Here is a 26,708-nt window from a genome sequence, read left to right as displayed (position 1 = left end):
AGTCTGTAGGAAGGGTCATGGGGTTAACAAAATGTGGTTCATTCTTTGAAGAGCATGAATGCGTTGAATGTGCATGTTTAATGGCATCTTCCAATTAGATTTTGAGATATATTGTGTGCAAATGGAAATTCTTGGCCCAATGGTGGTGCAAGAGTAAAGGCCATGGGGTCAACCAAATCAGTGGAGACAATCATCTTCTGGGGAGCATGAAATAACATGCAAATTACGTGCCAATCCAGCCAGTAGTTTTGGAGATATCTTGTTTGGCATCTAAGTGTTGAACCAAGTGACAGACTGATGGACCAACCAACCAACTAGCATAATCATCCTTAGAGCCCCACCACTGAAAATATAACATTTGTCCTGAATCAACCCGCTCACCTGCATAATAAGATTCCTTCATTTCAAATATTCTCTGGTGTCTCACTACCCCAAACACACTCTCCACCCCCTGTGCTATGTTCGGAATCCTCCTGGACAATTGCATTATATTGCCTTAAGAATCCCCTCACAACTCAGAATGAGACCTCTGCCACCCAATCACTCTTTGTCGGTGGCCATCTATGTGATGTGAAATAACTACAGTACAAAGCACACTCTCATTTCAATCCCACAGTTGAATTTCTCACTCAGGCATCAATAACTTCAGAACTGTTAACCACAGCTACTACTACTAAGTACTTGAAACTCAAGGTTGTGAACAATGTGCCAATCATGTATGTCATCCTCCTGTCCCCCATCTTTCTCGTTTCACTTCATTGCATTTAGAGTGGTCTATTGACACATGGCTGCCATAAAATAACAATAATTACAAAAACACCAAATGTCCTGTATAGTTGGGAGCATCTCACACTGCAACATAGAGACCTACGTCACTCTTGCCCATTCTCTGTCCGTTTTGCGACGGCCAAGTGCTCAGTGTGATATCAATGAAAGTGATGAAGGGCAGACAGCAGCTCATGTCTGCACACACCCCCCCCCCCCCCCCCCCGACACACACACACACACACACACACACACACACACACACACACACACACACACACACACACACACACACACACACACACACACACAGATGACGGAGGGAAATGGAACCACCAGACGTGCTGTAATGAGAAATACACTATGACAGCCAGAACCCCAATGAAACAGGCAAGAGCAGTGAGGTGGTGTGTGTGTGTGTGTGTGTGTGTGTGTGTGTGTGTGTGTGTGTGTGTGTGTGTGTGTGTGTGTGTGTGTGTGTGTGTGTGTGTGTGTGTGTGTGTGTGTGTGTGTGTGTGTTTTTCTCTGGATGGGATGATGGATGGTTGAACATTGGTATCGGGACTAGAAGCGAGCATGGTGCCACCTGGCTGGAACTCATGCCAAGAAGATGATGAGGACGAGGCATTGAGTATGCCAGTTAGGGGTAGGCTGGCACAGGTATGTGAGGAAAGACGGGGGGTATGGATGCATGCTGAGAATTATAGAAACAAGCAGAAATACACAGATTCCACTGTGCAGTTCAGAAATCTCATACATATATATATATATATATATATATATATATATGCATACGTATATGCACAGAAGCACACTGCGTGCATAAACTTAAAAGCACTGTTGTGAATTGTACAACAACAGTGTATTGACATAATATTGCTTATTTTTACACATCTGCCAAAACCAACTTAATCAATGTTGTGCAAGGTGACACAGATACTAAGCAAAACAAATTTGAAATGAAAAACAATGCGCCCGGGGGTTTAAACCTTCCCGCAACATCTCTACTTCTACATTTCTCCATTCCTAAAATATGACAGATTATGTAGGCAAACTTTGCTCTTCACCTTGATTATGACCATGACCAATTCAACCCAAAAGTTAATAATCTCTTCGGGCTGCCTATTGATCATTCCTACTAAGTTCCATGAAAATCTGCCCATCCTTTCTTAATTTTGACACACACACACACACACACACACACACACACACACACACACACACACACACAAGCAAGAATGATTACAATACCATGCCATGCCATGCATTGCTGCAGCCAGGATGATTTATAGTTAGACAACATGCTGTAATACACATGCAAACAATTCATACATGTATGTAAAGTGTGGTAAAGGGACACATTTTCCAATTTTAATTTGCATTGCATATTCAAATGCACGGTTATCCCAAATGTACAGGTGTAAAAGTGTAATGAAAGTGTAAAGTTGTAAAAGTGTAAAGTTAAAAATAAAGGTGTAAAAGAGTGGGTGCGAATTGTTTTTGTACAAGCTCCCAATTTAAGAAGAATAGAGAACTGAGAAAGAAACAAGGGAAACTAGAAAAAGTGCTCCTCGGAGCACAAGTCTCCGCCAGGTCAGGTAGATTATTGTGGCCTCCTGGTGGCGCTATAATAGGCCAATGTGAAAAGGGTGCCATTTCTTCTGAGGCCTTGCACGGCAATCGGACACTGTATTCATGATTTGAGGCATTTTGTTCCAAAAATGTGGTTTGCTCAATTAGCCCTGCTGGTGGCGCTATAACAGGCCAATGTGAAAAGGGTGGCATTTCTTCCTCGGCCTAGTGTGAATGTGCGTGCAAAATTTCACGGAAATCGCACACTGCGTTCATGATTTGAGGAATTTTGTTCAAAACAGACCTATCCTGCAAACTTTGGAAGCCAATGTTAGGCAAGTAGGAGTAATATCAAAAAATGTGTTTAGCAAAAATCTGCCTCATGGTGGCGCAATGACAGGCTGATCTGAAAAATGTGGGGCAGAGGTTCTGCTTTGGCATCCAGGGAGTGTGTGTGCACAGTTTCACAGCGACCGGGTCAACGGTGGCGGAGATTAGCTGCTCGCAGACAGGACGGACACACGGACGGACGGACGGACGGACGGACGGACGGACGGACGGACGCACGGACGGACGGACGGACGGACAGGGGGCAAAACATACTCTCTCACAATAAGTCAGGTAACAAGACACAATGCAAAATATAGACAAAGTGCATGCATGGTCAAAATAGAAAAAAAATATGAGGCAGAATATGACAATAGAGTAGAGATAGTGTAGACCAGGGGTCAACTGATTTTGACCCAGGGACCACCATCCTGACTAAGCGCAGCCTGGGGACCACCACTATTGTGCGTGTTGGGTCCATCATAGACCCACCCCACACAATAGTGGTGGGGGGTTCATGCACCGCAGGGAGCTGGAGAAAATAGCTGTAACATCAATATAATATCTAATAAAATACAGTGATTTTGTTTGAATATGATTAAGGATTACTGTGATTAAGGTAAGCTCACATTTCATATCACACACACACACACACACACACACACACACACACACACCATACAGTAAGAACTCTTGTAAGTTATTAAAAGTTTAAAAAAAAAATATTACAAAAAAAAAAATGTATGCATGGCCAGGGACCACCTGCAATACCTCCGCGGACCGCCAGTAGTCCGCTGACCACCGGTTGAAAACCCCTGGTGTAGACGATCAGAGATCTCCACCTACCGAGATCTAAATTACCTCTAAATTCAATGTAGGATTGGGGCTTGAACTGGTTGGAAACAATTTGGAAATGTAAAAAATGATAGCATCGCAGAATCAATACAAAGACTTTAGGGAATTCCTTCATATTTGGGTATCAGGATTGGTTTTCAAACTAATCCTTAGTATATTTATCCTTATATACGCGTTCGCTACACATGTGTTTTTTGTTTATTATTTTTCACGGCTCGCGCTACTCAAACACTAGCGGGATTATCATTATTGTCAACATTCAAGTAGAACTATGAGAAGGTATAAACCAGCTAAAATAATGTGTCATTATAAAAATATATAAATGTCATATGATTAGCAGTCCACTTCCTCCTGTTGGTACGGATGGCTTCACATTGCATCGTTCCGTACTCGAATACGCATGATCCGGATCCGAGACTACCTCCGGAGGTGGTTTCGGGTACGGTACGGTGATCCGTTTCGGGGAACGATAGGCAACGTTCACACTATCACAACATCAGCCAAGTGGTCCAGGGTGCGCACCCGGGACCATAGTGTGAATCCGCCCTAAAGTAGAGAAAACACTTAGCACTCTATATGGCAGCAGATATAGAATAGCATAATTTACAGACAGATACAGAGATGTGTGGATTTATAGATATTTCTGGACAACCTCATGACATAATAAATATCAGTAAGTATGTACATAGAGATAGGGGCACCAATAGGGGCTTTAATCAGGCGTAACGTTGGTCATCAGGCTTTCCACATGGTGGAAAAAAGGGGTTGCGCAACCCCAAAAAAGGGGTTGCGCCACATTATGTTTGTTCCCCCACATAATGCAAATCAATAATTAGTTTAGTCTCACTAGTCGCTCTACGAATTAGAATAAAAGATGGATACCAAACGATTAATATACCAAACAAAATGATTATACTAAACAAAACAAATAACGCCCCTCGCCAAGGGGAATCGTTTTGGAGGAGCACTGGCGGTCTTGGTTTCCGCCGTAGGTTCCGTCGTGGGTTTCCCCCACCTCATGACGCAAAATTATATCGGCTCTAGACGGGATCAGAAAACCCCAAAAGATCCCAGTTGAAAACGGGTCTGAAAAGCTGAGCCTTACCCGGTCTAAGCCCGTCAAACTTCTGTCCAAACCCAAGGCGAGACCGACCAACTAGCAGTTGCACTCATTCTATTTTTCAATGTGACCGTCACCACTCAGTGTCACGATTTGTCAGTTGAGGACCCAGAAGCAGAACCACGCAGGCAGGCCGATCAAGTCCAATGATTATTATGACTTGAATTATTAAGTTGGATGAACATCAGCTCACCTTGTAGACTGGCTCTCTGTAATAAGAGAGCTGCTGGGTTCGCTGCACACAGTCTACTTACGTCAGCTGTATTACAGTTGGCTAGGCTCACAATAAAAGGCTCCTTTTATAAATGTACTAGTGTGGTGTGTGTGGCCCATTTGAGGTCCTCAGCGATGTGTACTGTATGCAGAGGAACTTGAAGTCACTGAGCCTCTTTACTGCGACATTGTAGATGCCATGGGGGCGTGCTCTCTTCTCGGTCTTCGGTAGCCAATGATCACGTCTTTATAGAACTGCTGCTCCATCAATTTTAAAGCGCCTCGACACAGTGTACCATTCTGCCCTAAGATGGGTCACTGGTGACACCTATGGTACCCATCACTGTACACTCTATGGGAACGCAGACTTATCCTCTCTGTCTGAGAGGCGTGATAAGCACTGGTATCTATTTATTTTTAAAGCCACATCAGGAATGCTCACCCCTTATATTTGTTCTATGTTGGTTCAGAACCCTATTACATACCAGACCCGCTCAAGTGACCTCCTGACGCTCAAGGTTCCTTTTGCGCAGACTGACAACATAACATTTTCTGTCAGTGCTCCATCTGCCTGGAATGAGCTCCAGAGGTCCAAATCACGTCCATCTTTAGGTAATTTCAGGGAAATGATTTCCAACATTTGTGTTCAGGATTGTAACTTAACTGCTTTATTTAATTATTTAATTTTGGTATATCTGTTCTAGTTCTTTGAGTATTTTAGTTTTTTGGTTCTTTCTGTATTCTGATTCATGTATTTTTATGTTGCTGTATGTGAATGTCTATTCCTGTTGATTATTGTGTTCTGTATCTCGGCTACATGGAAAATGAGGGCCTGCCCCTCAACTGAACTCCGAGCTGAAATAAAGGTTATGATGATGATGATGATGATGATGATGATGATCTTGACGCTGAGAGCGCTGAGAGCGAGGTTGCTGTCATCACACCATTGTGTCAGTGATCTAATCTCGTCCCTGCAGGCGGACTCGTCATTGGCAACGATCAGGCACATCACTCTTGTGCCATCAGCATACTTGAGGGCGACTTTTGAGCTGTGCGTAGCCACAGTCGTGTGTGCAGGGGGTAGAAGAGAGGACTCAGCATGAAGCCCTGAGGTGCTGGCACGTTGAGGGTCAGAGGGTCTGACGTAATGCTGCCCATTCTAACCAAGTCCAGTATCCAGCTGCACATGGTTGGGTGCAGGCCTAGATCTCTGAGCTTTGTGTCAAGCTTGGCAGGAACAACTGTGTTGAATGCCGAGCTGTAGTCCACAAACAGCATTCTTACACAGCTCTGTTTCTCACCTCCACGTGAGAGAGGGCGGTGTGAAGAGTCATGGTAATTGGTAATTGAGTCATGGGGGCAGGGTGGCGCAGTCGGTAGCGCTGTCACCTGGGTCCGATTTCCGCCGGGGACACTGTGGGCGCATGGTGGCGTGTTCACTCCTCCGCGTCATCAGTGCCCAAACCCTAGGTGGGGTTGGCGAAAGGGCCTTTCTGTGTGGCCTTTGCATGTTCTCCCCGTGGCCCCTATGGTAGGTACCCTACACAAAAAACATGCAGTAATCCTGGTCTCTATACTGCCTCCCCCAGGTCAGTCGAGGCGCCTGATGGAGGGCAAAGAAACTGGTTGGAATAACGCGTTCGTTCCACAAGCTACGTCCTACCGGGGAAACTCCCCCCCTGTCAGGTGATAAGAAGCGGCCTGCTCACTCCTCAAGAATTGAAGGAAGCATGAGCTCAGTTCGGGACTCTCCCCAGGCTGGCAGAGGGAGAGTAGCACCCAGGATTACAGCTTTGATTACAACAAGCAATTGGCACTGGGTGAAAAAATGGGTTACAAAATTGTGGATTGTCTGTGGATCTGTTTTGTTGATATGCAAACTGCCATGGTTCAAGTGAACAAATGAAGTCCCTCACCAACCTCTCAAAGCATTTGCTGACAGTTGAGGTGACAGCCTCCAGTCATTCAGGCATGTTACTTTGGAGTGCTAGGAGACAGGCACAATGGTGGACATGTTGACGTTTGACCTTGAACTCTTTCTGGGTCACTCTGATGGTTCACTAGACTAGAGGGCAGCGTGGGTGGTCCAGATTTCCAGTGTTTCCAATAAAATTGTGCATTTTAGAAGTTTAAAGTCATACTGTGTATACACCTCTCATATCTCTGTTGTCATTACAGTGTTTTCATATACAGAATATTCTCTTTATCATTTTGAGTTGGCCCCTATCAAATTGAATGATTATATCTCAAATATGTTTTTTCTTTTTTATCAGACACTTTTAAACTTCAGACACTCTGAAAAAACGCACACAATAGAAAAACATGTCAACCTCAGCTTTGTTTCAATGAATAAAACATCTACTGTATCTATTCAAACAAAGAAGATCAATAGTACCCAGGTCATTCTGGTATTGGCCAGCGTTGCAACATATTGCAGACTTAAGCCTGATTCATATTTCGTTGCGACAAAAACAGCAGACCTATAAGCTCACAATGCAACCATGCGACGCGTTGTGAGCTTGTAGGTCTGCTATTTTCGACTTGTGACATCGTCGTCCGACAGAGTATAAATTAGGCTTTACATAGAACACGCACGCACGTACGCACGCACGCACGCACGCACGCACGCACGCACGCACGCACGCACGCACGCACACACGCACGCACGCACACACACACACACACACACACACACACACACACACACACACACACACACACACACACACACACACAGGCCCTCATTTATCAACGCGGCGCAGACCAAATAATGGGCGTACGGCGAGATCACCACAACTTTCGGCATTTATCAATATATCCTCACTTCCCTGGCTTCATCCTACCGTACGCTGAAATCTCACGCCTGGTCGATAGCAGTTGTTGACTTTGGCTGCGCCCGTTTATTCCATCCTAGACCTGCGGAGCAACATTGTCTGACTGTCTGACAGGCATCTGGACACATAATCCACTCCTAAATGTATATCTACACTAATAAATAATCCCTGTGAAAATATAACATTTTATAAAGTAATTTAAACAAACTGCTTTAACAGTCATTCGGTTAAGCTTGCAGATCTGGCTGCATTGGCTATTTAAAAATAGCAGATCTACAAGCTCACAACATTGTGAGCTTGTAGATCTGCTATTTTCAAAATATACGAGCGATTCTGCAAGAGAATTTTCGGGAGCCCCGACCATCTTTTCACGGATGTCATTCATGTAGGCTACAAGTATACGTTACAAAGATTGTACCGCTACGGATTACATGAAAGATACAGTTGGGCATGTGTGTGTGTGTGTGTGTGTGTGTGTGTGTGTGTGTGTGTGTGTGTGTGTGTGTGTGTGTGTGTGTGTGTGTGTGTATGTGTGTGTGAGAGAGAGAGAGGCGTGTGTGTGTGTGTGACTTGACAGGCAGCGAGGCGAGGCGAGCCGCCGAAACTCTTCTCTTTCTGGTTCTCCATGTCGTAAAATCAGGGCGTTTCGAGAATATTTAAGGGCGTGTTATTTAAATGATGCTCGGTTTCAGCCAAGACATTTATCAAGGCTGCGACCCAATGTACGTTAGGATTGCCTGTATAGGATTCGTTGATAAATGTGACTTCGACGTTGGTGTACGGCCGAATATATGGAAAAATATAAGGCGGTTTATACGCTCCGTTGATAAATGAGGGCCACTCTCTCTATGAGGTTGTGTGCATCAGCACAGAATAACACCGAGCCTCCTCTATGTTACCCCATGAATTCAACCCCCTCCCAACTTGTTCTATTGTTAACTAATTGTTATTTTATTTATGCCGGCCTTATGCCTGATCGGTACTTAGCTGAGTGTTGTAACTTGTGTCACACACCGAATATAGCCAATCTACAAGTTCATAGCGCAAGCTTGTAGACCGGCTATTTCCGGTGCGTGACAAAGTCCACAACCAAGTATAACAGACCCTTTACACTTCACTTTTGATACTATTCTGCATCAAGGCACAGTTTTTTAATTCAATTTCTGAAAGTGAGGGTTGCATGGTTCTGCCTCACTGGACAGTGCTGACTACAGAGTGGCAGAACTCATAGAGATGATGGCATTTATAATAAGCTAGACTCATGGATCACCAGAATACCCTGTGTATGAGTTCTGTATGGCTAGCCATTTATGCTAAATATATTGGGATACTGCTTGAAAATATGTTGTTTTCATTTTGTTATGCCTGCAGTGAGGACAGTGGCGTTTGGTGGATTCTAACGTTGACCGGGCCAGAACCGGGGGGGGGGGGGGGGTTCGTGCAACAACGGCTGATAAGTCTATTGAGAATTACGGAGCCATTCCGGGTGGAAAACGGAACGCTCGTCCCAAAACACACTGCCCCATTTTTTTTCGTGGACCGAGGCCGCCGGTTTAGACCTGGGGCGAGGGTGTTTCAGGACGGTTCTTTTTCTATTCCATTTCTGAATGGAGAGAGGTGGCCGTCTCTGCGGAATGGAGAGAAGGACGGCCGAGGTTTCCTTTTGGCTACTCATAACAATAATGAAATGTGAAGCTATTTCGGGGCCCTCTTTATACTGTGTACCTGGCAGGAAACCGGTTTGACGGCTAAACTGTTTTTTTAATGGCCACTCATTAACAATGAATGCAAATGAGCCCCATTTGAAAACAAAGGCGACTTTCTGTGGTCGGCTACAACAGAATAGGGTGAGGGGCTGCTAATGTTGATTTTTAGTTTTTTTCCCCTGGCGGATCTTGCCCCTACACAGGGACAAGCTGGGTTTACAGACCGGGCCATGGCCTCGTTGGCCCCAATGACGGTACGCGCCTGAGTGAGGATCAACAACTTTCTGTCTTTTCCTGTTCTCTACGAACGGCAAACCTGATATTTTAAAGAGTGCTTCATTTAAGCTGTCTCTCAGGAGAAAAACAAATTCCTGGTTAATGCATGACTTGATTATACCCCTCAATTTCCATCTCTTGTCTCCATACATTTTTCATAATTAATTACTTTCTCATTTACAGCCACCAAAGTGCATGAATTGCAACTGATGCAACTGATTAGCGCCATTAACAGTTCATATTCTGTATACAGTATAATGCTAAAATATAAAATCACTTTGGATGACATTTCACACATAATCTTAGTGGAAAACTACAGTAACCAGTTACAGTTCTCTATGGCAGGGAAGTTTTATTTCAAATGACATTTTGCCAGCAGCTGCCGCTCCTCCACCGGCAGTTCCGCGGCAGCTTCCGCTGCCGAAAAATGCACTCGTTCCTTCTGAGATCAAGAGCAGTAAATTCCGGAAAAGCCAATCCCCCAGGCAATCAGGTTATGAAAGATTGACACTATAGAGTGCGCCAACGCGGCGTCACCACGGGGGGGCATAGTAGCGCAGACATGTTTGTTTTGGGCGATGTTAAGTCAACCTGGTTTATACACCTCAAAGATGTCCACTGCTACCAAACAACACTTGTTGACGCCCCCTTCAGGATTTTTGGCACGCTCTAAGGGCTTGTTGTCTGTCTGCCTGTGTGTAGTAAAGGCAATATGCCTGTTTCCACAGGCTTTTGTGTGGAAACAGGTGTATTGCAATAACTGTTTTAACCTAAGCTCAGCCGCTAAGCAACAGAAGAGAGGGGGTTCCGACCACAACTACTCCTTTAACCAATGGTTTCATAGCCAGGTTAGAGGTTACACGTATAGCATAAAGGCTAAATAAAACACAGCACAATGACATTAAATACAATAAAAACCCATTTCCCAACTCAATAACACACGCAATAACTCAACAATAAACAGTCAACTTCAGTGTGTACCCCGAGGCATGTTGGGAAGTCCTTCTTAGTCCAATGGCACACTCCAAAAAATGAATGACACCAGTGTAGCCTACTGTTCACTGTTTTAGGACAAGTTGGAGGTGATAGACTTTGTTCACTGAAACCCTTTGTTTAAAGAATGATACTCCCAGTATGGACTAGTAATTGTATAATGATGTTTGGGAACTGTGTTGGATGTTACTGTAGGTAGTTGAAAAAAATAGCAGGATGATTATCAAAAATAAATTTGACATTACATGTTGAAGCCATACAGCTGGCTGTGATGTCTTCATTCAGACCATACAATTATTTTGAACAGTGTCCTTGCCTACTTCCGCAGATCCCTGTCAACCCTGTGCAAAGCTTGCCAGCAGCAAAGAAAGAATCAAGGCTGTTGCACCTCATCTTTCTCAGCCCTCCTTGCACATCCTAGCATCATGCTGTGGGTATAAGCCCTTGACAAAATAAGAATTGTGCTGGCAGTGAATAGATGGCAACCTATTGTCTTGTGTGGAGTGACAGAATGTAGCATCATCACCAAGAGCATAAACCAGCGATGAAGAAAATGAACAAACATGCCTGATTTTCAGATTTTCTCTACATTTGTCATGGGGGAAATGGTTGTAAAACATGCCTGATTTTCAGATTTTCTGTATATTTGTCAATGGGGGGAATGGTTGTATGGTGACACCTCTCAGTCCACCCTCTGTTATAGCTGTGATTTGTTACTATAACCAAGGAAGCCACTGACAGCCACAGACTCACACACAACATTTGTGTGGAGAACAACAACAGTGGAGCTGTATGGAGGTGTCAGGACCAGCTGAATATAAGGAATTGTATTCAGGGTAATTTACAATACAGGTGTAGAAACGCTTGCTTGGTAAACAGCTAGCTAAGACCAGGGGTTCCAAAGATCTACAAACCAATTACCAAATTCTTTAATAGATAAAATAGAGAGTAGATGACACCTTTGCAATAATACCGTAAAAGGGTTCTTCTCTGTGGAACCCCCTGGATGGGTTCTAGATGAAACGCTTGAAATATAAAAAGGCTCTTGGTAGAACCACATGGCCATGGGTGGGTTCCTGTAATCACCCTTAGAAGGTGAAATAGTTCTGCGTAGAATCCCTAGAGAGGGTGAAACCCTCACACCACATATGTTTTTAAAAAAAAACTCTCATGGGGGGTTCTGGGTGGAACATTTCCCAGACTGTTATAACCCTTTATGTTGGGTTCTAGGTAGAACTCTCTGAAAGGATTCCAGGTGGAACCTTTATAAAAGACCCTGAATTATGCAGGGGGTCCAGAGATGAACTAGCCTGGATTCCAGACTAATTCTTTTATGTGAAAGGGGCAGATTCGGGCACCCAGACGGCGAGTATTCTGATTGGTCGGTAGGCAGGGTGGGACCAGAGCCTTCCAATGTAATGGTCTGTGGGCGGGGCCAGATCAATCCAATGTAAAATTCAGCAATGATGTGCCTACATAACAGGTGAAGTTCGGAAATCAGGCTCAAATGGCTCTCTTCGCTTCTTAAGTTAAGTTAATTTATTTTTTTTAAACACTGAACATAGCGAGGCAGTCTGAATTCCAGGCTAGAGATCGACAGTAGTGGACCAGGAACAAGCCAAAGATACCAGTAAAATGCTTGTACTTGGTGTCGGTGAAGCCTGCCGATTACAAGAACCCCGTCCACACAAATTTGTCTACTTTTTCCACATATATATATATACACACACACACACACACACACACACACACACCTATTTTTATCCTGCATGCATGCCTTTGGCCAGCTTTTTGAGTCTAAAATGTTTATTTTGGAGTGTTTAGTGGTGCACTGTGTAGCATTTTGCCACTTGTAAACATCTTTCCCATAACCTGAAGGGACTGCCATGGATTACAAAGCAACATCATTCCATAACCCAAACGGGTTGGCACATTGTAATTGGTTATTCGGTTCTTAAACAACTGCTAGGCCACAAGTAATGATTCAGTAGTTACAATTGTTATATTTTAAAAACTTAAACTTACTCATTCAAAAGTGGTATCCATGCACCCCTGAATGAATGTTATTCATTATGATTTAATATTAATAGGGGGCCTGGGAGCCCAGGTTTCAGGGGGCCCTGGGTTTCAAGTCACAGTGCTTAACAGTGCCTATAGCCAATAATTCACAAGGGAGACCATATGCCCAATCTAGCAATATACAGACTCCTACTGCTCAGTCAGCAGAGATAAGGAGTCGTTATCTTCTTTTGTTAGAAACACCTTAGTGAGAGCAGAAGTTTGGTGATTGAGTCCAATATGGAAGTTTAAATCTTAATCACCATCTCACTGCAGATACTGGAAGTCCCTCAGCTCATAGCCAGCGAGAGTGTGTGTGTGTGTGTGTGTGTGTGTGTGTGTGTGTGTGTGTGTGTGTGTGTGTGTGTGTGTGTGTGTGTGTGTGTGTGTGTGTGTGTGTGTGTGTGTGTGTGTGTGTGTGTGTGTGTGTTGAAGGGCCTGTTCTATGTTTATTTGTTGGTTTATTGTGTATACATAAATACCTTTCTCTTTTTTTTCTCCATTCATGCTATTGAGGTATGATACAACAGCTTGTTAACATCACATTGGCCTGCAGGGTGCATCACTCGTAAAGGCTTTTGCTGTTATATAATCTTCATGTTTAAATTGTGTTCTAAAATAGTCTAATAACAGCGTGGCCTCCCTGCCCAATATGTATTTATTTATTTATAGATAGTAAGTTACTACAGTATGTTTGCAGTTTGTGAATGAGGCCACACACATCACAATGCAATTGGGTGTTCAAAAGTCTATGGCTTTAGGGTCCCTTGGTTCATTTAGTGGCTCCTGGGCATTTTTGTTCCAATGTAGTGAGCAGGTAAATGAAGCCACAAGTAATTAAACAGCACAGCAATTTGCATTTAGAGGATTATGGCAGGAACATAAAATGTCCACTTGACTGTTGTTGAGGTTTACAAGCAATTTGTCAGTAGATCCTTACTGAAACTAATATCTCAATAACATTGATACAGTAAGAAATAGTATAGCTCCTCAACTGCATCTAAAATCCTGCCAGTAGCAGCATTCAAATATGGTCCTAAATAAAATAATCTTTAGATACTGTATAACAGGGGTGCCCATAGACTTGAGAACTACTTATTGAGAGTGTATTTGCAAGTATTTGAACATTTTGAATTGTTTTATTTGTTTGTATATAACTTTGCAATGCTACAACACTCTTGAAAACAAAGTATTACATTGTGGGTTTGCCTACTATAGAAGCCGTGAAGTGAGCTGACAGGCCCTTCTGGATGTCAATCATTAAAGTCACCTTAATTGAAGTAGCAGATGCCAAAAATAGTTTTTTTTTAATATTTAGGGGCATTTCATGTGGTCTGCCTGCACAGCCTTTGTGATCTACTAGTAGATTGAGATCTACCTTTCGGGCACCCCTGCTGTATAAGGTAAACTATGCTATAAAGCTGTATTCTTAAACAATTTAAATAAAGCATCACACACACAAAAAACCTATCGATCCAAACCAGCTGGCATGCAGCTCCACAAACTTGCTGCAATCTTTGTTTTCAAGGGACTTCCTTGTCTGTGTCCATCAAACGCTGAACATAACAGCATAGCGCACCATTTGTATTCATTCCCTGTTTCCACAGCAAGACACAGCGAGATGACTCAGCAAATCTCTCCAAAGATGAGCCTTCTTCTAGGGAGGGGATTTTCACTACACCCTATGACAGAATCACAAGATTCATAAACTGTCATCCTAAAGTGGTGTAACCTCGATTGGCACCATGATGCCCGTAACTAACACAGATCAGACTGAAACTCTTTAAAGGAAGACACTGTAGATTTCCTTTGTAATCCTCAGTAGTTTTATCATATAGATTAGTATAGTAAAATGATATGGTAAATATTGACTACAGTAGCTACAGTGTTGCTTGTGCTGTGCTGTGCTGCTTAATGTTCCAGTATATTTAGAGGACACTTGCTAATGCAGTTGCTTGAGCACTGAAATCCTATCCACAAGTTTCCAAGGGCGTTGTGGGCATCACTTCCTGTCGATTTGATCCCTGATACCTGATCAAATCGACAGGAAGTGATGCCCACAACGCCCTAGGAAACTTGTGGATAACAAGCAAATCTGTAAAAATAAAAATAAATAAAAAAAGGAATTGCCTATTGCTGGATTAGCCTGCTGTAAATGACAGTATTCATGACAAAAATGCAGTATGAGTACTTACATTATTTGATATCAAATTATGATTTGAATGATTTGATTTACATGGCTGATCTATTTCCTTGGTCTGTTTGTCTGTTGGTGTGGGAGGAGAAGTGCAGTAGGGGGTGTTATTTGCCAATCAGAAGCGCACTGCAATTTGATGCAAACCATAGTATAATATAATAGGTCTCCTGTAGAGAGTGGGGGTTTATCTCTTCGTTTCAGTTTTTCTTTTTTTGTTCTTATTTTGGAAAGACTTGAATCTGTTTTCTTTGTTTGTCATGAGGTAGCAAAACTGGAAAGAATGTGTTGCCATTGTATGTACCGTATGTGGAAAGGGTAGGCAGAATAAGCTTATTAGCTTCCGCCTATACCTTTTTTGGTCATAACCATGTAATGTAATGTATTATTGTTGTTGTTGTTTTGTTTTATTACTGCTAAGTTCTATGAACATACCATGGAGTGTATAGTTTACATTGTTGGACTGATGACCAAAATAAAAGTGCAAAGTGAAAGAGTCATCAACTTTAGCTTCCTTGACTTTCACATCACCAAGGATGAGCATACCGCCCATGTGGTGAAAAAGGGACTGCAATCCCTCTTTCACCTCAGACGGTGGTGGCTTAAAGTACAACTTTGTTTTATTAGTTTGTGAAACTGATTTCCGTGAAACTTTGTACGCACAACCCCACTAGGCCGAGGAAGAATAGCTTCCTTGACTTTCACATCACCAAGGATGAGCATACCGCCCATGTGGTGAAAAAGGGACTGCAATGCCTCTTTCACCTCAGACGGTGGTGGCTTAAAGGACAACTTTGTTTTATTAGTTTGTGAAACTGATTTCCGTGAAACTTCGTACGCACAACCCCACTAGGCAGAGGAAGAATGCCACAGAATCCAGGGGAAAAAATCTGTTTGACAAAAAGATTGTATGACCTACAGTTCAAGAGTTATAGGCCAAAACGTGAATCTGCCTGTTACAGTGCCACCATGAGGCTGATTTGAAAATTGAAAACGTACAAAGTTTCACGGAAATCGGATGCTGCGTTCATGATTTGAGGCATTTTGTACAAAACGGGCCAATGCTGCAAACTTTGGAAGCCAATCTTAGCCAATCACGATGGAATATGAAAAACCCGACAAATCTGTCTTGATCACATGACTATAGAGATACTGTGTACCGATTTGTGTGATGGTAGGACAAAATTTGTAGGAGTAATATCCAAAAATGTGTTTTGCAAAAATCGGCCTCCTGGTGGCGCTATAACAAACCAATATTTTTTTTTAGCAATGGACCGAATGCCCCCCCCCCCCCCAGTTAAAAATCACTATAACGATAGAAAGCAATACATGATTTTTTAAAAACACTCATCTTTTAATTATTATCATGTAATGACAAACTAATAAAATAACCCTTGTTGTAAAAAAAACGAAGTTGTCCTTTAAGAGGTAGAGTGGCCGCTAGAGAACTGGAAGGTTCCCAGTTCAATCCCGGGCTCCCCCAGAGTTAGTGTCGAAGTGACCTTGAGCAAGACACTGAACCCCTAATTGCCCCTGATGAGCAGGTTGGTGCCTTGCATTGTTTCCTCCGCCATTGGTGTATGAATATGTGTGTGAATGGGTGAATGTAATGCACATTGTAAAGCGCCTTGGATAAAAGCTATTTTCACATTATTTATCTGTGGAACCGAGTAAAATTAAATGTAATGCCTACAATGCCTACAAAAGTGCTTGTCAGGGTGGGGGGTCCCCAGTTCAAATATGATTATTTTGGGGGGTCGCGGCCTGAAAAGTTTGCGAACCCTTTAAGTAGGCTAACGATAATAATTAATAAAATCATTGATGACTTCTGCATGGGAAACATGTCAGATATGAATCCATGAAATAAGTTAATTATCTAAGCTTAGGGAATTAGAAATGTTTATCACTGGAATTATTTGTTAGAGCGCCAGTGTGTACTCTGCCTGTAATGCATTGCAAATAAATAAGTGCGAATGTGAATTGCAAAGTTGTTTGTGGGATAAAACTTATAGGCCTGTTCCTGTGGAACTGTGAATAATTGTGAAATTGAAATGCCCGAAGGAACGGGAAAAAGTTCATGCTCATGATATTATGGCAAACTGGAGCTCATTGCCCAACTGACATGCATTTTTAATGGCTGCATCTGTATAAACACATCTGAAAGGGACACTTTGCCGAGGCATACTTTTGACAAAATCAGTGATGATATGAGTCTGACTTCACTCGAACCTTACTAGAGCCTGTGAAGTACAGCTAATCAAATGGACCCATCAAAGGGTCTGGGGGATAGCTTATTTTACCACTTTAATATAGGATATTACAATTGTCTAAAACTAGCTAATGGGAGGCCGGGCCGGCCGGCGGACCACGGCCACGTCTGACTTTAATAGATTGGGAACATTTAATCAAATGACATGATACATGGCTCACCTCGTAGCCAAGACACAAAAACATATTGGGCACAATCCAAGGTTTCAACTACAGTCTTCTTCAGCGTTTTTGAAAAACCCTGATGCAAAAACATATTTGTGACTCCCCTTTTTTTAGCACTAATTCTACTCATCGTAAAAAAAAGAGTGACTGTGCACCCTTTTTCTTTTGTTTTATATAGACACAACATACAGTACACACCAGGTTCATTTTATTTCTATAGACTGACATGCTCCACACAGGAACAACTGAGAGAAAATTTAGAAGAAAGTCTTGGAAAATTACAGAAGGATTTCTAAAGTGACACATTGCTAGATAATGACTACACTGAGGTTAGTTTCCTAGCTAGATATGGCAGCTAACAACTTCCCCTTAAAATACCTTCATCGACACAGGATACTACAGGATGTGTTTTGTTCAGTATTCAGTAATTGGATTACTGAATACTGAATACAGATTATATTTTAATTTCAATGAGTGATTGACTGGAGACCTGAAAACCTCCAAAGATACCTCTCTTTATAGAATTATAAGAGAATTCTTCTCACACGCTCCACTCGATGTGCAGCAGTGGTTTCCAATTGGCTATTGCTGTCAGTGTTGCTGTTATCAATGACAGGTAGACTTAAAGATCCAGTGCATTTAATTTAATTCTGTTTTATTTTGGAATATTAACATTAGAAGTGTCTTTTTTTTCAGCTTCAGATGTGTCATTTGATTTGTAATATCTGTTTTAGCGGGGCCTTCTCAGTGGGTTGAGGGGACCTATTATTCACAAGGTAGTAGTCTCGCATAGGCAGACAATCAGAGATCTCCGCCTGCCGATATGTTGGGTGACATCTAAATTCAATGTGAGGGAATAGAACTGGATGGAAACAATTCAGAGATTTAAAAAATAACTGCATTGCAGAACCAATGCAAAAACATTGAGGCATCATCATTTTACAGGGTAAGATATGCCAAATGACAATGTTGGGTGAAACTTAACCTCTGTTGTGTTAGGTTGTTTCTTTACAGTATGTTATCAGCCTAGTCTTCCCCTCTATTTGTGTCCCCCATTTCTTAAGTTACAAGTAATAACAACTTCCAGGAACAGATATCCAAGAGTTAGAGCATCCACAAAAAAAAAAAAATTGGGAGTATCTTTCTGGGTTTATACTGCATCAACCTCACTGATGATCACCATACACTGACTGATGATGACAATTAAATCTATACATTCCAAAAATCTCTGTCTCTGTGTCTATATATGCGGCACTATCCCATGACGGGCCATCCATTGAAAACCGTCTAGAGTGTGGACGTTGCTGGGAAAAAAATAAAGATGCATAGGTAGGGACCGTTAAGTTTAGGCATGGGCTTGGTGAGACTAGGATGGGTAAGGAGCAGGGGAGGGAGTTCAGAGTGCCCGGCATTTCCTCTACTACTGCTGTCTGACAGCTGAATCGATTTACCATTCTGTAGTTGGACATGGTTCGGTCTCCTCTTCTGGCTGATCCAGCTCCTTGGTCACAAACTAGTAACCAGAATGATTTTGTTTTTGTGTGATATCTATGAGCAGTGCTGTAGTCCTGTGAGAAGTGGTGGGCAAACTGTCAATGTTCCAGGGCCACAGAGAGTGGCAGTTGTAGAAGTTCATACTGTTAAGTCTTCCCTTTCCAATGAAGGGTTCTCAAGTTTGGAATACATTATTAACTGAAATACAATTATGGTAATTAAAGACAAACTAGTTTAGACATGGCTATGTTTAGACACTGGAGGTTTATGACGCCACACACTAATAGCATCAGCGAACTCATATTCTTTGCAGACTGTGTGTGTCAGTTGCAGTCTGTGCATGTCACTCACAGATATAATGACAACATGGAGAGGTACATGGAAAAAATATCAGGGCTGACAAGTGAATTTCACTATCGTTTCCAAGTCTTCACTCAGCAGGGGAGCAGATGGCAAGGGGAAATAGGTAATACATCCCCCCAATTTCATAGGGACCTTGATCCATCCCACCCATTTTTGAGAAAGAAAAAAAAAGAAAGACAAAAAGAAGAAGAAGAAAAAACTACAGATGTGCAGCATACAATCACACGTTATGGGTTGACCTCATGATTTAACCAACTATTTAGTCCCTTCTGTTTGTACTGTATGTGCCCACTGTTTTGGGGGTCATAAAACGAGCTGGGAACTGAGCTGCCTCAGTTGTGCCTGTCACAGATGTAAACACAAACGATACCCTTATGATCACAAAGTTAGGTGATTTTAAAAAGCAATATTGGTAGTCGGGCGGCACAACCAGCAAAATGAAGCCAACGGAAAAAACTAAAATATAATCACAGATAAAGCCGAACAGTTGATCATGTAGCCATTGACTCATCTTCGTCAATGGCTTTATAAAAAGTCACCATCACATCTTGACTTTAAGTCTTAGTTTATGACTTTTGTTGTATTAAGCCATTAGCCCAAATTTTGCTAAATGCCTCATCCAGCATCCTGACCCATTTCAAAAATCTCACACACACACACACACACACACACACACACACACACACACACACACACACACACACACACACACACACACACACAGAACAACACAGAGCCCCCTCTCTTTACTCCATGAATTTATCCCCCTTTCAAACTAATTGTCACTCTCAATTTGTCCTCATACTCAATTATGCCGGCCTTATGCCAATCTACAACATACTGTGCCGTGTCACACACCAGAAATAGCCGATCTAAGAGCTCACAACGCAAGCTTAGAACGGCTATTTTTGGTGTGTGACAAGGTGCACGAAGTATAACAGACCCTATACACTTCACTTTTAATACTATTCCTCATCAAGGAACAGTTTTTGAATTCAGCTACTTTTCAGCCACTGCTTTTCCTGCAGTCAACTCAGTTACAGTGCGTCACAAAAAAGCATCAAAGTATCAATATCATTATTTAAATTGTAAGCCTCCAGTACATTAATAAATGTATAATAATAATGTATAATGATGAATGGCTTATATGTGGTTGAAGTCATACAATGTGAACATTATGTCTTGCATGCTGAATTTAAACTATTTACGGGCGGAGCTTATCAGAATTGACTGTTCAGCCGAGAGAAGGAATGAGTTGAAGGACAGTTTACTTATTGAAAGAATTGTAAAAAAGCATGCAAAGTTTAACTTTCTTGAATGGCTGAATTGCTATTCAGGCAAAGTTACCACCAACCAGCTATGAAGTGTTTGTAAATATGCCCTCCGGCTAACTCACTCAGATAAAATATGGTTCCTCCCAGATGAACATTCACAGACTGACTTAATTTAGAATTTAAACAGCAAACATTAAAAGCCAGATTCAGGGGAGGACCACATGCTATCTTGGTGAGGCTAATGAGGTAATGAGTGGAAGAAAATGAATGACAATTTTCTTTTTTGTTTGCCCACAATGCACCTGCGTTAATCAACATAACTTCAAAAATAAAAAACTAATGAGAAAATGGCGCAAAGAGGATTGCTTATCCCTTTCTCGTCATATAATATTGTTTCGGGCACTAGAGTGTTGTGAGAGAGTTGTTCAATAATAGCAATCGTGCCCTGAGGCTCACATTCCAATGGTCTGTACCACCAAGTATAATACAGGGTTAACGGGTTAATCGATTTAGTCCGAATTCTTTTGTGTCGATTCATTGATATACAGTATAAGAAATTTCAAAAATATATATTAAAAAAAGCATTAATTTATACAGGTAAAAAATCACATTGAGATCAGAAATCTCTTTTACAGGGGAGATCGGGACAAGCAGCAGGACATGATTAACCTACATGAGCAAGATGAAGTCGGTTATTGGTTTTAAATATCGGTTTTGATATACAGTATTTTGGGTTAATTTCCCAGGCCTACATACTATACTAATACTAAATACATTGCTGCTACATTGAAAAGATTCCTGCTACATTTTTAATGCATTTTAATGCAACCCAAGTACAAAGATCACACATTTTTTGGCTTTGTGGCGCTCCATGCTTGTCCTAAACATGCTTGTATTAAAGCAGGAAACACACAATTTTAGCTAGCAATGCATGATCTACAGTATCATGAATCTTACTACATTAAATGGTAACATTTATGACCAGGCTAACTTGAAATTCTTTCCTTGTTCATATACGCACCTACAGTATGTATTGTATTAGAACAGTAATTGTATTCCGCCATACTTAATTAAGTGTGCCTGCCATGCAATTGCAAAACACTTATTGTATTCCGCCATACTTAATAATTAAGTGTGCCTGCCATGCAATGGCAAAACACTTATTGTAATCCGCCATACTTAATATTTATTAAGTGTGCCTGCCATGCAATGTCAAAATGTAAAAAAAAAATGGCCTAAATTGTATTTGTATTTCTTTTTATTCTTTCTTTTCTGGTTCTTTTTTTTTACCCCGCCAAAATTGACCACCCAAAAAACAGTTTCACGTTGCACGTTTCAGGCCATTTTGAGTCGATTGGTGGTACTTTGTAGTGACACTATTTTGGGTCCATAACATTTCACTGAGCTAGGGAATGAGCTAGGTCTCGACTTTGCATCTTGGCTAAGTGGTTAAAACAATGCATTCATTTATTTGACCCTACCTCTCCAACACAAGGTTGCACAGACTTAGCGAGCTGCAGGCACACTTAAAGGACAACTTTGTTTTTTTAAAACCAAGGTTTATATTTTAGCTTGTAATTAAAGTAAATAAAAGATGAGTGTTATTTTTTTTTCATTTACTACTTTCTATAGTTTTAGCAATTTTCGCGATCTTTTTTTACAGTGGGCTGGGGCATTCTGTCCGGTGGCTAAATATGCCTTTTTTACACAATAAAAAAGGCCCTGTGGTCTTTGATGGCCAGATGTGAGTTATTGGGGGCTAGAAGAGCTACTGTAAATAATAATAAAGAAAACGCTGGGTTATTGTGTTAAAAAAGACATATTTAGCCACTGGACAGAATGCCCCCGCCCACTGTAAAAAAGATTGCGAAAATTGCTATAACTGTAGAAAGCAGTAAATTAAAAAAAATTAACACTCATCTTTTATTTACTTTAATTACAATCTAAAACATACACCTTGGTTGTAAAAAAACAAAGTTGTCCTTTAAAATTTCTAAGAAACGTTGTTTCTAGTTCATGTTGCATTCTGTAACATTTTCACTGCACAACTACTAATGACAAAATAAAATAAAAATAAGCTGTTTTCATATAGAATCTTAAAAAATATAGTACCTGCAATAGTTTGTGACAGGGAGGATTGTAAGGGAGGCTAAATGCTATTTTTCCCCAGTTAACAACGATCATCGTAATTGTGATACTTAATTAAGCCAGATGTTTGCATAAAACATTTATACCATAGTGGAATTTTCTAAAAAGATCACACCTTAATTACATGTTAATTGCCTCAACTTTAAAGTGTTCAAAACCTTCAAGTTGCAAGGAAGTGAATGGACAAGGTGCCTGGCTTGGTGTGGTGGAACATTACAACCTATTGAAGCACAGTGTGTTTGACTAATCACAGATCTGTGTCCTTGTCCTTTACATTAGGCATCCAGCTGTGGTCCCTCTACATCAGCAGTTCCCAACCTTTTATGGATCAGGGTCCACTTGAAAATCTTGAAAGCGTTTCGCGGCCCACCCATGTGACCACTTAATCCATTAAGACTGGGCGCCCACACGCTACGTCTAACCAGGGAACCTCCCCCCTGTCGGGCGGGTGATAAGAAGCGGCTTGCTAGCTCTCATGCATTGAAGGAGGTATGAGCTCTGCTCTAGGCTCTCCCCAGGCTGGCAGAGGGAGTGTAGCGCCCAGGATTACATAGGCAATTGGCACTGAGTGAAAAAATTACAAAATCGTGGGATAAAAAATAAAACAATTTTAAAATTAAAAAATAAAATGACACAGATGCGTTCCCAGATTGAATGGGTTAAGTGGTCAGATGGGTGGGCCGTGGTTATTTTCAGAGCACGTTTATTTTGATGATCAATCAATCGATTGTGTTCCGGTTTGGATCAATGGAACTAACATAGTATACTTTGAGTTCCTATTTAGTACTTCATTTCACATGGTTTTGTCATGGATTGGGACAGTACTATGGGTGGCCGTAGCTTAGTGGGTAGAGAGGCCGTGTAGTGTGGTAATCAGAAAATCACCGGATCGCCTTCAACGTGTCGAAGTGTCCCTGAGCAAGGCCTCACCAGGCCCTAACTACTCCCTCCCGAGTGCTCATCATAACCATCCGAGCAGCCATCAGCTTTCAAGTGGGCCCTGATCCAGAAAAGGTTGGGAGCCGCTGTGCAAGATGTTTTCTAATCTAGCCATTGTGTCATAAACACTTCTTCTGAGAACCCATCGATAACGGCGGCCTTATGACAGTCCCGACTAATGGTTGTTGTCGATTCACTTATTACTGTGATGTTATGATGTGCAGGGCACCACAGATGGCCTCATAGTGTATCATGCACTTAGCATATGTGAGCATGTTTACAGTGTGCTTCTGTGCGGACGATAAAGGCTAGTATTGCTGTGTCAACAGACTTTGAAATCACGTCAATTCACATGTCAGTTTTTTGACCTCGAGAGGCCACATGTATAAAACAGGGAGGAGAGTACGTCTCGTTGAATCTGCAGTGACGCCGAGGGCAGCAGTAGCAATGTTAGAATCAGAGACACAAGGGAGGCACTTAAAATAGCTGAAATGCAGGGGGTGAAGGTATGCAGAGAAACTGAGCAGGACATTCACAGAGGCCCCAGAGAAACTGAGTCTGATGAAAACAAACGGAGACAAAGTGCACCGCAGAGAGAGAGAGTAATAAGGAGATGTCCCAAAGAGAGAGAAAAAGGACAACAGATGAGAGTGGATATGTCCAAGAAGAAAGGAAACACAGAACTGAGGCCTGTAGGCAACACACAGTGCAGACAAGAATTAATGCACATTTTTACCCAGACCTCAGTGAGAGGCAATGACAGGAAAAGAGACAGAGCAGATATTCCCAGATTAATCTATGAGTCTACTTAACCGTATAATATGATGGCAGGTATCAAATTATTGGACTTTATGGAATACTGTGCGACCAAGCACATAAAGACTTTTGTTTTCAATCAGGGTGTTTTGTTTTTTTTGCCGTTTGAGAGTTAAAGAAAATGAAGCCTATTATGAAACACTGTCAGTTGTTATTAAGTGTCTTAAGTGCAAGTTGATTGTTCAAAGGCTGGTCTGCTCACCCATCTCGGGATGATGTCTTCCCTCAACAGGAACGCTCACTGTCCGCCGCAGCAGCTTGTTCCTGTGAGACTCTGAGCGCCGTTCGCGCATCAGCAAAGGGTGTACCTGCAAGTAGAGAGCACAGGGTCAATGCGTCATGATACAGTAAATACACACATACGATTAAATTGAGTGTCCCTACCCTGTCCCCCATATTGACTTGGCTTGGCCACTTCAACCCTAGCATCCCTATTCTGGAGGGAACAAGCTGCAACTCTCTGTGAGCTTGTAGATCGGCTATTTTCGGGGAAGAGATTTTGTATAAAGGGAAAAAAGAGCAGACCAAGTACAGAGCCAAAGGTCCAGCTAATTAAGTATTGAGATTTTAAGTGGTTAGCTATGATGAGACAGAACTAGTCAACCAACCAACATAGGGTTCATCTGCCCATTAGATTATCTTGCTGAGCATGGATGCACTCAGCAAGTTTCATGGAAATCCAGGAATTCGATTTTGAAATGTCTTGCCATCAAGTGGACATCAAGTGCACAGCAAATTAAAATGCACAGCAAATTAAATGGCAATCCAACAAGTAGTTTTAAAGATTTGGGGGACTCAAGTGTTCGACGGACATACCAACCATCCTTAAGAGTCCAGCTGCTAGCGGAGCCAATAAGGTAAAATAATCCACACTTCAGTGCACCAATACAGTCGGCCCCAAAATCCCCACATTCATAAAATGAGACTTGTGGGGAAAAGAAATGACTGAATCAGAAAAAATAATTCTTGTGAAACATCACAGCGGATTCAACAGCATGAAATACAGCAAAGAACTATATCTATACTTATGTCCAACATTTGACCTTTGGCAGTCTGAGGAGTTCCGAAAGAAAGAAATGACATGAGATAAAACAGTACTGCATGAACGGAGTCGTTGCAAAATGAGATACTGTATAATTTTTGATGATTGATAATTAAACCTATTAAAAGGAGTAGTTCACCCAAAAAAATAATACTTATTTTCTTTCAATTACACAACCCATGAAGCCTTGAATTCATGGGTTTTGTCGCATTCCTAAGCTAATAATTTGATGACCGGCGAAGTCTCTGCTGGTAGGAGTCTCCTACTGAGTCTTCTATTGACCGATGGCCCGGTCATCAAATTATTGGCTCAGGGATGCGACAAAAACAAAATAATCTTCATGAATTCAAGGCTTCATGGGCTTTCATAAGTGATTGAAAATAAGTAATTTTTGGGTGAACTACTCCTTTAAAACAAACGTTTTTAAAGGTTGGTCAAATGATAACACTTCCTTTTACTGTGTTCTAGTATCCTACTACAAGTGCGCAAAATCTCTGTACGTCCGTGTGTCCGTCTGTAGTTCACTTATCTCGAGAACCGTATGGGCATTTACATGTACTAGATGTACATGTACTACATCGTTTCCGAGTAAGCCGGTGGCCGGTGGTCTAGTATGTCATGATAAACTTCATATGATGTTTTTTCCCCCACAAAATAGGAAATAGGAACACTTCATAATATTAGACAACCCTCCGTCTCTCCTGTAGAAATCAGAGGCACATTTTTACAGCCATGTGTGTTTGATTATCTAGTTTTGCTGTGCCTTCAAGTGTATCCTAGCAGGAGAATGTCGGAGCATCGAAGAGCGGGTGACTGTGAACACAGAGTAACTGTCAGACAGTGGCACTAAAGGCACAGTGCGGTGGTGGATAGTACAGCCTGGGGGCTTTGGGGCCAAGCCAATAACAAAGAAGGACACTGTCAGGTCACACTCATCTATACAGTATGTCCCACAAGACAACTGAGTGCCACTCAAAAGGAGCCCTGTAAAAAAGCATTGAGTAGGAGTGTGTGTGTGTGTGTGTGTGTGTGTGTGTGTGTGTGTGTGTGTGTGTGTGTGTGTGTGTGCCTTAATATATATATGTATATATATGTATATATACATATATTAAGGCTGTCAACGAATATTCCATATTCAAATATTGTATACCATCATACAACGAAGGATAAATCAGCTGCCTCACTAATAACACACAGACTTCATGTGACAAACACACACAATAACCAGACTCGCTCGCTGCTCTGTAGTCGGTACTAGAAAGCACACACGTTTAATCATCACACAA

General features: G+C 41.8%; 1 protein-coding gene across 1 annotated transcript in view; it reads right to left on the bottom strand.

Moving 5' to 3' along the window:
* Window positions 1–26,708, bottom strand: part of syngap1b (synaptic Ras GTPase activating protein 1b) — a 161,972-nt gene that overhangs the window by 65,947 nt on the left and 69,317 nt on the right. The window contains exon 4 of the mRNA XM_084052810.1: window positions 24,583–24,688. Within this exon, the coding sequence (XP_083908936.1) occupies window positions 24,583–24,688 (106 nt within the window). The remainder of the gene's footprint in view (window positions 1–24,582; window positions 24,689–26,708) is intronic.

Source organism: Gymnoscopelus microlampas, assembly GCF_963454915.1.
Source record: "Gymnoscopelus microlampas genome assembly, chromosome: 3".
NCBI lineage: Eukaryota > Metazoa > Chordata > Actinopteri > Myctophiformes > Myctophidae > Gymnoscopelus > Gymnoscopelus microlampas.
Note: the sequence above shows the minus strand (reverse complement) of the source record. Positions and strands in the feature narration are given on the sequence as shown.